This window comes from Solanum stenotomum, unplaced genomic scaffold (genome assembly GCF_019186545.1).
Source record: "Solanum stenotomum isolate F172 unplaced genomic scaffold, ASM1918654v1 scaffold33061, whole genome shotgun sequence".
Classification (NCBI taxonomy): domain Eukaryota; kingdom Viridiplantae; phylum Streptophyta; class Magnoliopsida; order Solanales; family Solanaceae; genus Solanum; species Solanum stenotomum.
Window position 1 is genome coordinate 64,875 of NW_026032246.1, and position 16,432 is coordinate 81,306.

Here is a 16,432-nt window from a genome sequence, read left to right on the forward strand (position 1 = left end):
ATTTTTTAAAAACAAACTTAAATTTTTTTTGGGGGGGCGGGGATGGAGTGGGTGGGGGGTCGAGGGTATGGTGAAAAAATGAAATTTTAAAATTGAAAATATTTTTTAAAAACAAATTTTAATTTATTTTTTTGGGGTAGGGGTGGCGGGTAGGGTGTGGTGGGGTTGCGAGGGGGTCGAGTGTAGGGGTGAAAAATAAAATTTTGAAATTGAAAATATTTTTTAAAAATAAATTTAATTTTTTTTTCTTTTTGAAGGGGGTTGGGGGAGCTGATAGTGGGGTTGATAGGGGGGAGGGTAGTGGGTGGGGGTAAAAAAAATAAAAAAATAAAATTAAAAATATCTTTTAAAAATAACTTCTAATATTTTTTTGGGAGGGGGTGGTGGTAAGGGTTGGAAGAGAGTTTTGGAAAATATTTTCTTTAAGTTTTGAAGGGTAGTCATTTTCCTTAAATTTGAGGAAAATGAGTTGATTTGAAAAACATTTTCTAAAACATTTAACCCAACCAAACATGAGAAAATTGAAAAACATTTCCGTCATACCAAACACACCCTAAGAGTTTGATAATCATTCAATAAATATCATCGATCGTCTCTAGTAACACAAAAGATGAAAAAAATATCCCATATTTAACACTTTGTACTAAGATGTTCTTAGATACAAGGCTCAAACATTACTTGTATCTATGCAAAACTTGAGGAAACATTACATTATTATTGCCCTAATACACACATTTCTAACCTATCTATTCTGGAAGTTAAATGATTTGATTAAGCAAATATTAAGAGAAAACTAACTGATATTCCAACTAGAATGACTGCAACATATCCCACAAAATCGTGTTTGTAATCGAAGAAATTCTCTAAGAATTCTTCCACTGTTTCCTTTGTGTCCAATCTATCTTGTAAGTCTCCAAATTGTGAGGCAATGAGTCCGTATAATGTCCACGAAAGGGGGCAAATGTAATAGTACCATCTCCACCACACAGGCATTCTCTGTCATAAATCGAAAAAAAATTGTTATGTTGGTCTAGCAAGTTTAAACATGTGTTGTTGAATGAAGGTAATGCAATTTGAAAGAAGAAGTATTACTGTTTTTGGAACGACGAATCCACAGAAAAGGTTCCATATTGTGTAAAATGCTGATGAAACGATGGATGCAATGGTGTGATTAGGAGTAACAGCTACTGTCATCATCCCGTATAATGTGAAGTATAACAAGGTGAAATACATGAAGAACAGATACCAAAAGAACTTGGTAACTGTCCATTCAAATCCGATCATAGCATAGACTATAACACCATATATGATCGTCTGCAGAAAAAGGTGCGGGAGCTCAATCATAACCTGCATAGCAAAATATATTTGTCTTGAGTTTTATTGGTATACGCATTGCATTGGAAGATCGAGATAGAGATGAATTTTTTAAGGCCATACACCCTTGGTGATCATCAAGAGGTTTTAGAAGTGTGTTACCAAAAGTCTGTACCTGTCCAAATGCATAAGGCAGAGCTGAATACATTCCAGCTGCTCTTTCCCTGTAGAAGACTGTCCGCTCAATGGCAACGACTGGCTGTACTGAACTAGCGTTTATTATACCAAGAAACAAGATAGCAACATACATTGAACCTATTGCATTCAAAATATCTTGTTGCTTTCCCCTGAAATTGGGTTCAAAATCATTAGTCACGTCGAGTTAGCTGAAATAACAGTTCCTGTATGTTTTTATTTACCTTTTGGAGCCAAGACCCCAGAATATCGTTCCAAGCATGAGAGAAACGAAGAATGTGAACATGAGCCTGACTGCTGTATAAGGAGGATTTCGCCAGTATGACCAGTGTTGTTTCCATAAGCAAGCCATGCATTGGGTGAAGAAAGACTGGGAGTACTTAGTTTCAAAGTAGAGGTCTTTTGAACCTGAGGCTGGCACACTTAGTTCCTGGATTAAAGCTTTGTTTCTCCTGAATATTTGCTTCACTTCAGAATTCAAGACAGGATATTTGTAATTCTATATGTAGAATGTAATCGCGTTCAACTCAAGATTCATACCTGTACAATTCTGAGTTTTTGTACAATTCTGTGAAGTCAATTCCAAGAACTGCTTCTTGTGCTACTGAAGTTACCTCCAACATCCATGTTGCTGGATTGTAACCATCTCTGATTTTTTGAACTCCATCGATTCCCTGAGGAAAATGGAATCAGAACCATTACTTAGTGTACTAGGCCAACATAATAGGAATTTCAGTTTCTTAACCTAACAGTAACCTTACCTCAAAATACTTAATAAGGTGAGAAGAATGGCGTCCTAATGGGCCGACAAATATTTCTTCGCCTCCTCGTTTCAGGAGTAGGAGCTGCAATTCATTAGTAGAATGAGAATCTCTTTCTCTAAAACAATTATTTTAAATTGCTACATTATGGACGATCGACTGTTGCTCACCTCATCGAAAGCATCAAATATGTCAATGCTAGGCTGATGAATGGTGCATACTACCGTTCGACCTGTATCTACAGTGTTTCTAACTGTTCTCATCACTATTGCAGCTGCTCTAGCATCTAATCCAGAGGTTGGCTCATCCATGAATATTATAGAAGGATTGGCAACAAGTTCAACTGCAACTGTAAGTCGTTTTCGTTGTTCAGTTGAAAGACCATTTACTCCAGGCAATCCAACAAGTGCTTCTCTTAGAGGGGTTAGCTCTACAAGTTCCATGACCTCCTCAATGAAACTCTGCAATAATACATTTTAATATAATACCCACTTTCAAGTTCCACTAGCAATCCTAGTAGCCATATTCCAGACTCATTTACCTTTTGTGTTTCGGTGTCAACTTCACGAGGCAGTCGAAGCCAAGCAGAATACAGCAATGATTCGTATACTGTAACATGAGGTGAATGAATGTCAGTTTGCTCACAGTATCCTGATATCCGAGCAAACGTTTCTTGCTGCTTTGGGTATCCTGATATACTGATGGTTCCTTCAATGTATCCACCGGTTTTCCTACCAGCTAAGACATCCATAAGTGTGGTCTTACCAGCTCCACTAACACCCATTAGAGCTGTCAAAACTCCTGGTCTAAAAGCACCACTTACCCCTTTCAAGAGTTCAAGTCGGTCCTCGATAAAACCTTGAGCTTTCATTTCCTGAAGTCACATCATAGACTTGAGAATTTAACTCAGACATGTATAGGCCAGTTAATTTCCATAGACTAAATCTTAAATGTACCTGTGGCATATCTACTGCATATCTTATATCATCAAAAGTAATTGAAAGGGGTTCAAAAGGAAGAATCATTCCCCTTCTCTTGCTTAAATCACCCTCAGTTATGTTGCCTGCTCTTGAGGACAGAGACCTGGAAGATGCACTAACCGGAACATCATTTCCTCTTTCTGCATATTTGGCCTTGATACCATAAGTACTTCTTGCAAAATCTTAAATTGAAACTGAAGCTCAAAGGGAAGAAATTACCTGAAGAACTCTTCCAAATCGGAGATAGTTCAATAACCTCACCCCTTTTGCTTGCATTCCTCTCGGCCACAATCTCTTCAGAAAGAATGGCCTGAGGTTTACCAAATGCTGCACCAAAATTACCCACCTTGTTGATATGTTAGGATCATCCTATAGATGGAAATCAGATTAGATTGCATAATAGTAGGCGGATTCTTACGGTTGAGATAAGCTAAGGCCACTGTGAACAGGAAATTGAAGAGCAAAACATATCCAAAAAGAGCTCCTGCTCCAATCCAATACCATCTTGCTTCTGGAAAGATTCCACGTGATTTCAAAAATGACACTCCTAATGTATCCGTGCCCGTGGAGTTAGGAGGAACCTATAAAACAAATTCAAGAATAAACTCTCAAATGCTACCTTAACAGCCTGTCCTTCCAAAACAACAGAAGCTTTAGCTTACATGTGCCCAACTCTTCCCTAGAAATTCGTTCACAGCTATAGCATTCTGCGCATACATCATAGGGGAAATCCAGTAACCCCATATCAACCATTGTTTCACATCATCTGATTGACAATAGCTTCCTTGTTAGATGAAGCGAACAAAAAGCAAAGAACATATAAATGAGCATTGCCCTTGTGGTTTTACAAAATATTCTGCAATTTTACCTCTTGACAGAATGAATCCACCCATTACAAGAACTATGAGTAGTGCACATGATCCAAATGTATTTGCAACAATGATATTCCTTCCAAGAGCTGCTAAGAATCGAAACAGCCCCGAGGCCATCTGGCTAAGACATATGAGCAGAAATAGCTGTTTGAAGAACCTGCAAATAAAAAAAATAATCTCCATGAGGTTTAACTAAACAAGAAGTTCCATGCTTAGAAAAGGATTAAACTGCTACCTCCCAACGTCTGCCTCAAATCCAATAACATAATAAGTCATACACACCCAAATAACAATTTCTACGAGTGTGATCGGAATTTTGAGGATCCAAGTAGGCAGAGCATATGCCCAAGCAGGAAAGAAAAGAAAATCACGTTGTTTGTAGAAGGAAGGAAGCTTCATAATACTGAGGGAAAGCTCTGAGAAACCATTGAACATAATCGTGATAACTGCGTAGAACAGTGCACCTAAGTATATTGCACCATCTATTGTTGTATCTCTGTGCATCTCAGTTCGTAGGAAGAGTGTCATTGCTATAGACGCCATCAATGTTAGCTGAAATGATAAATAAATTTACAGTTTTTTACTTCTACATAAGCATTGAGGAAATTGAAAAAGTGACTTGTTTATTTTTTGACCTGCTACTTACCTGTACCATCTTGAATATATAGACAAACGAATTCCTCTTCATAAGAAGGTATTCTCTAGATGTGCAGGCTTTCAAGAGTTCTTTCTTGCTAATACCATACCTCTTGGTGGTTAGAGCAGCAGGGTGGCTCTTGGATTTGTCAAAGGGAACAGCAAGCTCATCACCAAGCTTCCGTCCAACATCAAACGATTGAAATACATCAGAAAATTCGCACGCTGTGATAAACCTATAAGGTTCATCACGACGTGACCAGTATTGCTCTTGATCCTTTCTTGATGTCACCTTTTATTAACACACAGTAAATGAACATAATTAGAAACAAGAAATGCTCCACGACAGGAAAGGAGATAATTCACAAGGTGTTTACTTCTTGTAAGAAATCAGCAACTCCTTTCCTCTCGGGGCATTTGAAGCCCATGTACTCAAAGAACTCGAGTACATTTTCCCGGGGACCTTGGTACACGATTTTCCCATCTGATAGAAGAATAATATCATCAAACAAGTCATAAGTTTCTGGTGCAGGCTGCAGAAGTGATATTACAGCAGTTCCTTGAAGAATGTGGATTGACTGCCTAATTGAATTGACAATCTGATAGGTTGTTGAACTGTCTAAACCAGTCGATATCTCATCCATAAAAAGTGCTCTTGCTGGTCCAACCATCATCTCCCCTGTATTACAAGTTATCAACAAGTTTAGCAGCTAGCCTTAATTAAGCACGATAACTTTTTTCCCAACTCTTTGTATATGCTTTTGGTTTTTACAACGTACAAGGTTTCTGTTTATCCTAACCTGTTGTTAGTCTCTTTCTCTGCCCCCCGGAAATTCCTCGAATCATTTCGTCTCCAACAAGGGTATCAGCACAAATTTCAAGTCCCAATATCTGAAAATAACACAGAGAGTAGTGAATTGTTGCATTGTTATCTAGTTTTCTGGATTGGGTTCTGTAATGCATAGCCATTACCTTGAGAGTATAATCTGTTATAACATTAGCCTCTTGTCCTTCATTCCACGCTGACTGTTAAATAATACCAACTTCTTATCATAACTAATACAAAGAAAAGACAACATGAAAATCTGAATCTTTCTTTTATTATGTCTTCACCTTCATGAAGATATCAATATCAGGGTCTGGCTTAATATTTGCTTCCTTTTCTCTCCTAGACAACTCTGCCAAAATTTCTGCATATTCATAATAAAAACTAATTAAAAAAGTACGCGATGCCCATAGAAGATCGGAAATGCAACATGTTTGTCTCACTGACCATATTTGGTTCCAACTCCTTGACATCTAGCAGAAAATGCCAGTGTTTCCCTGACTGTCATTTCTCCAATATGAAGATCATTTTGGCTTATATAAGCAGATGTTCTTTGTGGTACAAACTCATCCATCCCATGCCCATTATATGTAACTCTCCCTGAAACCTGAAAACAAATAAATTTATCGACTGCCAAATGAAAGTGTATGTCTAATCATGTTTCTTACTTTGAGATCGTTATCAAGTTTCCCAGCCAAAGCTAACAGCAGCGTTGTTTTTCCCGAACTTGGTGGTCCTAAAAGCAGTGTCATTCTGCATAACAAGATTGAAATGAACGAATAAACAGGACTTTCTTGATTGGTCTAAAAATGACACAAGTGTTTTACTCACCTTCCTGGCTTGATGATTCCACTGACCCCATGAAGGATTGGCAATGGTTTCTTCCTACTTGGAAGGATATGAAGATAATTCAAGAAATCCTATACATAGAAAGTCCAAGATGTAATAATATGATATAACAACAGTGTACAAGACAAGTCCTTACATTACCTCTAAGATGTTAACTGTAAAGTTGAATATTGTTGGTAAAGCTCTACTACCTACACGAGCTTCTGCGTCTATATTCAAATGCTCAAACCGGACTTCAATTGTAGGAAGATCCAGACCAACTCTGCATCATATTAAAAATCACATCAAAACCAGCTAGTCTAACAACTTCAACATTCTCTGGAGACCAAACACCAGAAAATGCGCTGGTCTAGCGACTTAAACATCAACTGAAGTCCATTAACTTTTAACTAAAAGAGATTAAAGTTTAATACCTATCAATGCGTTGTTTGAGCTTCATCAACAACTTCTCATTATCTTCATCAGCAATCTTGACAAGCCTGTCTAAAAGATTCCTCCTTTCAATCAAATCAAGCTTTGTTATATCGACTTCTCTAGATTGCCCTTCTTCTTCTTCTAAGAGAAGGCCTCTCCTTATACGACGATAAGTTGGAAGTTTTTCAAGAGCAGCCCATCTTAACGCCTCTTCATCATCATAATCTTCTCTTGAAAAAGACCTTGAAAACACATCCATAGCACTATTTCTCCATACATTTGAACCACTCAAACGTGCACTACTCACCCTCAAAATATTTTCACCACCCTCCATTTTTTTAACATACCAACTTTATTTTGAACAAGCTTAGTTAACAACTTCTCTTATTAAGGGACTTTGATTCTTGAAATTTTGTGTAAAAGGAGTGTGATTTATGTATATAAGTAAAGAGAATATATTAGACTAGAGAGTAGAGACTCAACCTTATGGTTACTAATTTAGTAATTTGATGCAAGAGTTGATGCTGACAAAGTCAATGATAGCTAAATTTTGTTTGACTAAACTATATAATATAGCGATGGTTCAACACGTCAACTTCATGATAGAATTTTTTTGAGTTACTGTATATAGAGCTGAGCTTGGCCCGCTAGGCCGGCCCAATCAAATTCTTGAATTAGATGGAGTTGGACTCAATTTTTTCATCCTATTTAGGAACGAGACTTTTTAGCCCAACCTCATTTGGCCCGCTGGCCTCGTAGGCCCAACCCGTAAGTCTCAGAGGCCAGCCCGCAGGCTGTTAATTTTAAAAATATTTATTATATATATTTTAAGTAGTGTTTTACTTGTTAAAATTTTGTCAATAAATAATTTAAAATACCAATATAAAATCAAGACTATTTTTTACACATCTTTTACATTTTAGGGTCATTAGCCCACTAAATTTTCTTATTAGCCCAAGTTCTTTACTCTATTATAACTAAGAATCTTTGACCTCTTTTATTTTTGTTTTTATGCCTAATTTTTCACTTCTCCTTTATTATCTTGTTTATGAAAATAGTGATCATGTAATGTTTTTTGCTCGGATGAAACTTATGAATGTTGTATCTTGGCTATTATGTATTTGTTTTGTAAATATTCACTGAAGTATGTGTAATTCATCAACGTTCGTATTCTTTCTAAGAGGAAAATGTTATCCGTTTTTTGGTTGAAGGGCCAACCCGTCCCAACCCGTGGCCCGCTTAGGACTGGGTTGGACTGCTATTTTATAGTCCCTTCAAAAAAAGGATCAGCCTATCCCAACCCATTTAACTCTCTAGCCTGTTAGGGTTGGATTGGGTTGCGCCAATCCATTTTGATAGCTCTAGTTATATATGTTTCATGATTATCCTCTCACTAATTATATTCAACCTCATGGTTACTAATTTAGTAATTTGATGTAAGAGTTGATGTTGACAAAATCAATGATAGCTAAATTTTGTTTGACTAAACTATATAATATAGCAGTGGTTCAACACTTCAACTTCATGATAGAATTTTTTTGAGTTATATATGTTTCATGATTATCCTCTCACTAATTATATTCAACCAAAATAAGGTAAAATAAAAAGTAATATTAATTTAAGGAGNTTATTTTGAACAAGCTTAATCAAACAAGTTAACAACTTTTCTTATTAAGGAACTTTGATTCTTGAAATTTTGTGTAAAAGGGGTGTGATTTATGTATACAAGTAAAGAGAATATATAATATACTAGAGACTCAACCTCATGGTTACTAATTTAGTAATTTGATGTAAGAGTTGATGTTGACATAATCAATAATAGCTAAATTTTGTTTGACTAAACTATATAATATAGCAGTGGTTCAACACTTCAACTTCATGATAGAATTTTTTTGAGTTATATATGTTTCATGATTATCCTCTCACTAATTATATTCAACCAAAATAAGGTAAAATAAAAAGTAATATTAATTTAAGGAGGAATTTTTTTTTCCAGAATCCGGTTCAAACACGAAAATTGAGTCAATTTTGATAGGGATTTCGAGCTATCAGAAAAATAGGGGTAAAATGGGACCAAAGCGAACCAAGCTAATTCATCAATTTCAGAATTTCGGTTCAAGCGCAAAAATTGGTTTGAATTGTGTTTAATATTTTTGAAAAAAAATAATAATAGTTAAATGATTTTATGATTTCAAATGAAATAACAGTGATTTTACTTTTTTAGTAAGCAATTCAAAAATTGCCATGGTGAATGAAAAGTCAATGGATAATAAAAGTTTTTCATCTATAGAAATATGAAGAGTGAGAGCAACTAAAATAACGAGACATATAATGGGCCCGTTTGGCCATAGATTTCCAAGTAAAACTTGGGAAAAAAATTGGCAAATATTGTTTGTTCATACACTTTCTTATTATTTGGCAAATTTTTTTGGCAAATAACCCAAATTTTCAAATTTTAGTTTTTTTTAATATTTGGGTCAAATCTCATTACTTGGAAAGTTTTAAAAATTTAAATTTAACATCAAATTTTTATCTTTTACAAAATCACTGTATTTATTAACACCAACCAACTCAATTAACTCTCCATTTGCCAACTAACTCAATTTATAAACTTTTCTACCAACTCAATTAACTCTCCATCTGCCAACTAACTCAATTAATAAACTTTTCTATTAATGAAAGTGATGATATGGTTGTTGATGAAAATAACGAACAATTGACTTAGAGTAACAGCATCGCTTCATCTTCTCGATCATCTGATTTGCAAATGCAAGCTCATAGAGAAAAGATTGTGGAAAGATTATATTAAAGAATAGTTTGAACTCTTCTGGAAGAGAAGGCAGAGGTGGTTCAGTGATTGCTATATTTGCTTCCCTCTGTTTTCTTCTTCTTTTTTAAATTCATATTAGTTGTATTTTTATTATCATGATTTGTACTAGTCTCTTTAACTCTTTTAACAATGCAAATATTTACTGTAATGATGCTTGTTGATTTGTTGCGGAAGTCATGAATCTTGCTACGTGACATTTCTATTTTGCTATGTAATACAAATTTATGGTTAGTTTTAATAGTTTTAAAAGCTTATGGATATAAATCATATTTCTTTAAAAAATGAAATATGTTTCCCAAATATTATGGTCAAACACATGGTGAAATTTCATTCAAATTTTCACCCAAATAATACTCCCTCCGTCCCTATTTACTTGTCCATATTTCCTTTTTTAGTTGTCCCTATTTAGTTGTCCATTTTGACAAATCAAGAAAGGACAACAAATTTTTTCCTATTATACCCTTATTTACACTTCTTGAAAATTGTAAAAGTGTATGTTGTTTCCCTCCAATTTATTTCACTTGAATTCAAATAAGTGGTTATAATTTTGAAGTGAAAAGTTGTCATAAGGGTAAAATTGTAACTTTACTGTGCTAATCATTGTTGCCTTAATCTGTGTGTCATTTCTAAAGTGGACAACTAAAAAGGGACGGAGGGAGTATTTGTCAAAAATTTCACATCGACTTCTCTAGATTGTCCTTCTTCTTCTAAGAGAATGCCTCTCCTTATACGACGAAAAATTGGAAGTTTTTCAAGAGCAGCCCATCTCAACGCCTCTTCATCATCGTAATCTTCTCTTGAAGAAGACCTTGAAAACACATCCATAGCACTATTTCTCCATACATTTGAGCTACTCAAACGTGCACTACTCACCATCAAAATATTTTCACCACCCTCCATTTTTTAACATAACTTTATTTTGAACAAGCTTAATCAAACAAGTTAACAACTTTTCTTATTAATGGACTTTGATTCTTGAAATTTTGTGTAAAGAGAATATAATAGATTAGAGACTCAACCTCATGGTTACTATTTAGTAATTTAATTTGATGTAAGAGTTGATGTTGACCAAATCAATGATAGCTACATTTTGTTTGACTAAACTATATAATATAGCAGTGGTTCAACACTTCAACTTCATGATAGAATTTTTTTTGAGTTATATATGTTTCATGATTATCCTCTCACTAATTATATTCAACCCAAATAAGGTAAAATAAAAAGTACTCCCTTCGTTTCAAAAAGATTGGTCTGGTTTGACTTGACACAAAGTTTAAGAAATTAAAGAAGACTTTTGAATCTTGTGGTCCTAAATTAAAGTTATGTCAAATGTACAAAATTGCCCTTAATTTTGTGGTCTTAAACATGCCAAGTGGAAAGCAAAAAGTAAAATGTTACCAAAAAAGGAAAGAGGTCATTTTTTTGAAACTGACTAAAAAGGAAAGGAGGTCATTCTTTGTGAAACGGAGGGAGTAATATTAATTTAAGGAGGAAAAAAAAATTCAGAATTTCGGTTCAAACACGAAAATTGAGTCAACTTTGATAGGGATTTCGAGCTATTAGAAAAATAGGGGTAAAATGGGACCAAACCGAACCAAACTAATTCATCAATTTCAGAATTTCGGTTCAAGTGCGAAAATTGGTTTGAATTTTGTTTAATATTTTTGAAAAAAAAAATAATAGTTAAATGATTTTATGGTTCTAAATGAAATAACAGTGATTTTACTTTTTTAAGTAAGCAATTCAAAAATTGCCATGGTGAATGAAAAGTCAATGGATAATAAAAGTTTTTCATCATATCATCATATATATATATATATATAAGTGGGAAGGTTTTGTCTTCAAAGTTGGATTACAGTTTTACCCTTGTTGTTAATTAAAATATTTTTAAAATCTAATTAATTAAATATTAAGTAATAATATTTTCATTATTTTTTAAATTATGAGTTATATATTAGCATGAAAATTAAATAATTATTAATTATATTGTATAATGATTAGCCAAAAGAAGTAATAGTACAAATTAAATGCAAGTGCATGTATGGTGAAGAACCCAATTACAAATTAAATGCAAGTGCATGTATGGTGAAGAATCCAAGAGTTATTTGCATGACTTTTTTTTCAGCATGACTTTTGAATTTGGCTTAAGTCATCTCCGGCCACCTAAAGTTGTCCGCATAATTCACTTAGACACTTTAACTTATCCCTGTGCCAATTCAATACCTTATTTGTTCAAAAGTCATTCTTATTAGACACAAAATACTGACATGGCAAAAAACGTGTGCTTCACTTTCCTTGAGCGCATTAAGTTGTCAAAAAATAATATTTTTTCTTTTTTTTACCCTTAACTTATGCACCTGAATTAATAAAAAAGAAAAAAATTAATTAACAAAAAAAAAAAAGGAGCAGTCGTCTTCTTCCCCATCCCTGCATCTATTATTCCACCATTTTCATCATTTTTTTACACACATGCACACACCCCACCCCCTCCACCTCTCGCTTTCTCTCACCCTCTGCCATTCTTCTTCTTATTTCCCTTTTTTATGTTAATTTACGTCTCAAATATCTCGATGAACTCAATTTATTACATGAAAAACTATGAATTGATTTTTTTTGGGAAAAAGTTTGTTATTTTTTTTTTTCAATTCTTATAAGTAGTTACTAATGGATAGAAGATGAAGGCAATGAGTAAAAGATATTCATGCTATCGAAATGAAAGAGAATGACTATTTAGCTTGAGTGGATAGCAATGGTGTTTTTTGTACTGTCGACCCCTACGAAAGAGAAGAAAGAGGTAGAGCAATGATTTGCTGGCGTCGCCGGTGTCGACACCGGCTCCGGTGGAGGGGAACCAAAATTGGGTCTATCGAAGAAGAAGAAGAAGGAAAAGGGGGGGGGGGGNATTCGTTAGTAAAGGTACTAACGATATACTAACCAAAAATTAGTTGGTGAATTTACCAACGGAAATTTCAGGGCCATGTTTCAAAATTTTGTAACAACATCTTTGGGTGTTTACCAACTGATTTTTGGTTGGTAAGTTTACCAACAAATTAAAATCGGTTGGTAATATTTACCGACGAGCCTTTTAGCAACGGATTAATATAAGTTGGGATTTGGTTGGTAACTCAATTTGCCAACCAATTTGATCAATTTACCAACGAATTTTTTTGTTGGTAATTGGGGTTCCTTTTGTAGTGTCACATAAATTAGGACAAAGTTACCAGTAATGTACATTATTTCAAAGTTACATAAAAATATTATAAATCACAATAATTAATAACTTCAAACATTTTTAAAAAAAATATGAAAATTTGGATGACTCTCCAAATTTCATTTGTGTCACATAAATTGAGACAACAAAAATAACATATATTGGGTCCATTTTAATTTATTTGTCTTATTTTTTTTTACATTTAAAAATTACGTAAAAATACTATAAATCATAATAGTTGACAACATAAAATATGTTTTGAAAAAAAATACAAAAAATTCCACTGATTCTTCAAGTGAATCTATCATAAAAATACTATAAATCATGATAATTGACAACATAAAATATTTGAAAAATGTTGTATGTGGGTGGTCTTATTATGCCTTAAATAGCGTCAAAGAAAGTACATGTTTGTGATAAAAAAAACTTATTCTTTTATCCACGCAAACAATCGCTTCAAAAACTCGGTTATTAGCCCTAGAATATACCATTTATATTATTGGGCCCGTGCATAGCACGGGCAACATTATCTAGTATTATTATAAGAGGGAAGGTTTTGTCTTCAAAGTTGGATTACAGTTTTGCCCTTATTGTTAATTAAAATATTTTTAAAATTTAATTAATTAAATATTAAGTAATAATATTTTCATTATTTTTTAGATTATGAGTTATATATTAGCATGAAAATTAAATAATTATTAATTATATTGTATAATGATTAGCCAAAAGAAGTAATAGTACAAATTAAATGCAAGTGCATGCCCAACTACAAATTAAATGCAAGTGCATGTATGGTGAAGAATCCAAGATTAATTTGCATGACTTTTTTTTTTCAGCATGACTTTTGAATTTGGCTTAAGTCGGCTACTTAAAGTTGTCCACATATTTTACTTGGACACCTTAACTAGGGCTTGTACCTATTGAACACCTTATTTATTCAAAAATCATTCCTATTAGACACAAAATGCTGACATGACAAAAAAAGTGTGTTCCACACTCCTTAAGCGCGTATAGCAATTAAAAATCTTTTTTTTCTTTTTTATTTTTGTTTTCCATCTTATATACTTAATTTTTTTTTTAAAAATAATAAAAATAAAATGGAAAAGCCCTGTCTTCTTCTTCATTGCAACAATCCTTTAAGTACGTCTGCCTCTCTTGCTCTAACCCATTTTTATTCTTCTTTTGCTTTTATCTTCATTTTTTTAAAAGTTATTATTATATTAGATCTAAATCTCAAGTATTCTAGCTAAGCTTCATTTTTTTTATAAACATAATATGAATTGATTATTTTTTCAGTAAAAGTCGTTATTCTTTTTTAGATAATTATGATAGTAAGTGATTAAAGAAAATAAATCCAAAATGGGTGAAAATCTTTGAAATGGCAGCAGAGTTTGACGAAGAAGAAGAGGGGTGGGGGCGGGCGTGGGCGTGGGTTGATTGAAAATAATTTGTTGTTTTTTTTATTTTTTTTTATCTAATTGCCATGTGTCATCATTTTATTGGTCTATCTGCTATGTATTTGTGTTTGAGACACACACTCCTCTGACTTTCAACATATTTTCATTTTGTGTTTAATAGATATAAATTTGTTAAGATTAAAGTGTTCAATAGGTACTGGCCTAAGTTAAGGTGTCTAACTGAAATATGCGGACAACTTTAAGGGACCGTATATGACTTAAGCCTTCGAATTTCTATATAACATTAAGATATAGGGCCGTTTGGATTGCCTTAAAAAAATAGTTTTTACGTTAAAAATAAAAAATCAAACTGAAATGACTTTTAAGTCAAAAAATAAAAAGTAGGGAGAGACCTATTTTTGGTTTTTGACTTATTTTAAGTCATTTTAAAACTTATTTTAAGTCATTCTTGACCTTGTTAAACACTTCTCAACTTATTTTCTATCTCTAGAAGTGTTGTCTTTTATATTTTCTATCATATCACTTATATGTTCTATCAATTTTTTACAATTTATTTATATATATGGTTCATGTTTACTATAAATTATTTAAAGGGTATATTGTTTTTTTTTTACCTTGATATGAAGTATAATTTTTCTCATGTTTTCAACATATTCATCAATAGGGCATTTTCCACCAAAATAAAGTATGACTAAAGAAGACTGAATTTTATCATTCTGCAAGTGAATAAATCAAATTATAATTTCACATAAAAAATGTTGAAGAAAAAAAATATCAACTAAGTAGTAAATAAGGTCTAAATTATTGGATTTAGATCGTTTGAATAGCCACAAAGTAATGGCTAGCAATAAGGTCTAATCCATCTTTATGCATCAAATCAACAACTATGTATTATTATTAAAACAAACAACAAAATAAAATGAGAATATTTTTTTTTAAAAAAATAGCCCTACAAGGCTCAAATTTCCATGAGCCTTGTAAGGCTTACTGGCGGCTGAGCCTTACAAGGCTCATAGGAATTTGAGCCTTGTAAGGCTCATTGAAATTTGAGCCTTGTTTTTGGAAACCTAATTTAGACGGTGTGAAGAATTGTTGCCCTTTCGATTTCATAATTAATTGAGTTACCCTTTTAGAATTTTCGAAAGAATTTGTTGCTCTTTTGTTTCGGACTCTTACTTTTTTAGTAAGCAATTCAAAAATTGCCATGGTGAATGAAAGTCAATGGATAATAAAAGCTTTTCACCTATAGAAATATGAAGAGTGAGAGCAACTAAAATAACGAGACATATAATTAATAGAGCAGTGCTAATTGGCAAGACAAAATTTTGACACGAATTGCCAAGACACGGGTAAATGACGAAAATGTCCTTTTGCCTCCAAAACCACTTGTATTTCCCTCCAAGAAAAGAAAACCACTTGTATGAGGCTTTTGTTGGCTGCCAAATGTACAAATGGGACCCATACCCTAACTATTTCATTTTCTTCTTACTCTTTTTCATTCATTTTAAAAAAAATTCCTTTGACTTTCTTTTTTCCTCCTCTACATTACTTCATTTGTCAGAGTTATAAATAATTTTTAAGACTTGCCCAAAATGTCTAATATGCATATTTTACGGTATTATTTATTTGAGAGAAAAAATAAAGTGAATGTGGCAAGAAAATTTTGAATTAATTTTTGAATGAAATGGAAGAAATTGAAGGTAATGAAATTACAAATAAAAAAATCGTAAAATTTTGCGTATTAATTTCTTGAACCTTTTATTTTTCTGTACGTATTTTATAGAATGATATATACGAAATATGAGAATTTAGATATTTTGTTTTGTGTTTGTTTATAAAATATTATACATTGATTTTTTAATATAACTCTTTTCATCATATATAAAAAAATTTAAATTAAAAAAATGTTATAAATATTTTTAAAAAAAAATTCTTTGTTCTATTCATGTATTTCTCTTTATAACAATCAAGTTATTTGCATTTACTTCGTATTTTAATTTATATTTTTATTTTAAGAATGTCAAGAATGAATTTTCATGTTCAAAATAACTTATGTCTTTTTAATTGATTATTTTTATTTAAATCAAGCATCATCAAGACATAGTATATCACAACTAAATTTTTAA

The 16,432-nt window shown here is 32.8% G+C and overlaps 1 protein-coding gene across 5 annotated transcripts in view; it reads right to left on the bottom strand.

The window, feature by feature from the left end:
- Nucleotides 1–7,216, bottom strand: part of LOC125852226 (pleiotropic drug resistance protein 1) — a 25,244-nt gene extending 18,028 nt beyond the window's left edge. The window contains exons 1-24 of one of the 5 annotated variants that reach the window (XM_049531965.1): nt 6,847–7,216; nt 6,575–6,695; nt 6,416–6,504; nt 6,253–6,337; nt 6,032–6,191; nt 5,872–5,948; nt 5,731–5,784; nt 5,559–5,649; nt 5,136–5,437; nt 4,769–5,050; nt 4,358–4,674; nt 4,119–4,279; nt 3,913–4,016; nt 3,669–3,831; nt 3,470–3,577; nt 3,227–3,390; nt 2,812–3,144; nt 2,441–2,731; nt 2,271–2,354; nt 2,050–2,183; nt 1,734–1,961; nt 1,490–1,661; nt 1,093–1,347; nt 625–996 (exon numbers count right to left, since the gene is read on the bottom strand). In XM_049531965.1, coding sequence (XP_049387922.1) covers nt 772–996; nt 1,093–1,347; nt 1,490–1,661; nt 1,734–1,961; nt 2,050–2,183; nt 2,271–2,354; nt 2,441–2,731; nt 2,812–3,144; nt 3,227–3,390; nt 3,470–3,577; nt 3,669–3,831; nt 3,913–4,016; nt 4,119–4,279; nt 4,358–4,674; nt 4,769–5,050; nt 5,136–5,437; nt 5,559–5,649; nt 5,731–5,784; nt 5,872–5,948; nt 6,032–6,191; nt 6,253–6,337; nt 6,416–6,504; nt 6,575–6,695; nt 6,847–7,181 — 4,335 coding nt within the window. In that variant the 5' untranslated portion in view covers nt 7,182–7,216 and the 3' untranslated portion in view covers nt 625–771. Of the gene's footprint in view, nt 1–624; nt 997–1,092; nt 1,348–1,489; nt 1,662–1,733; nt 1,962–2,049; nt 2,184–2,270; nt 2,355–2,440; nt 2,732–2,811; nt 3,145–3,226; nt 3,391–3,469; nt 3,578–3,668; nt 3,832–3,912; nt 4,017–4,118; nt 4,280–4,357; nt 4,675–4,768; nt 5,051–5,135; nt 5,438–5,558; nt 5,650–5,730; nt 5,785–5,871; nt 5,949–6,031; nt 6,192–6,252; nt 6,338–6,415; nt 6,505–6,574; nt 6,696–6,846 lie in introns of those variants that run through there. The other 4 variants (XM_049531959.1, XM_049531961.1, XM_049531960.1 and 1 more) reach the window with 4 other exon arrangements.
- Nucleotides 7,217–16,432: the final 9,216 nt, after the last annotated feature.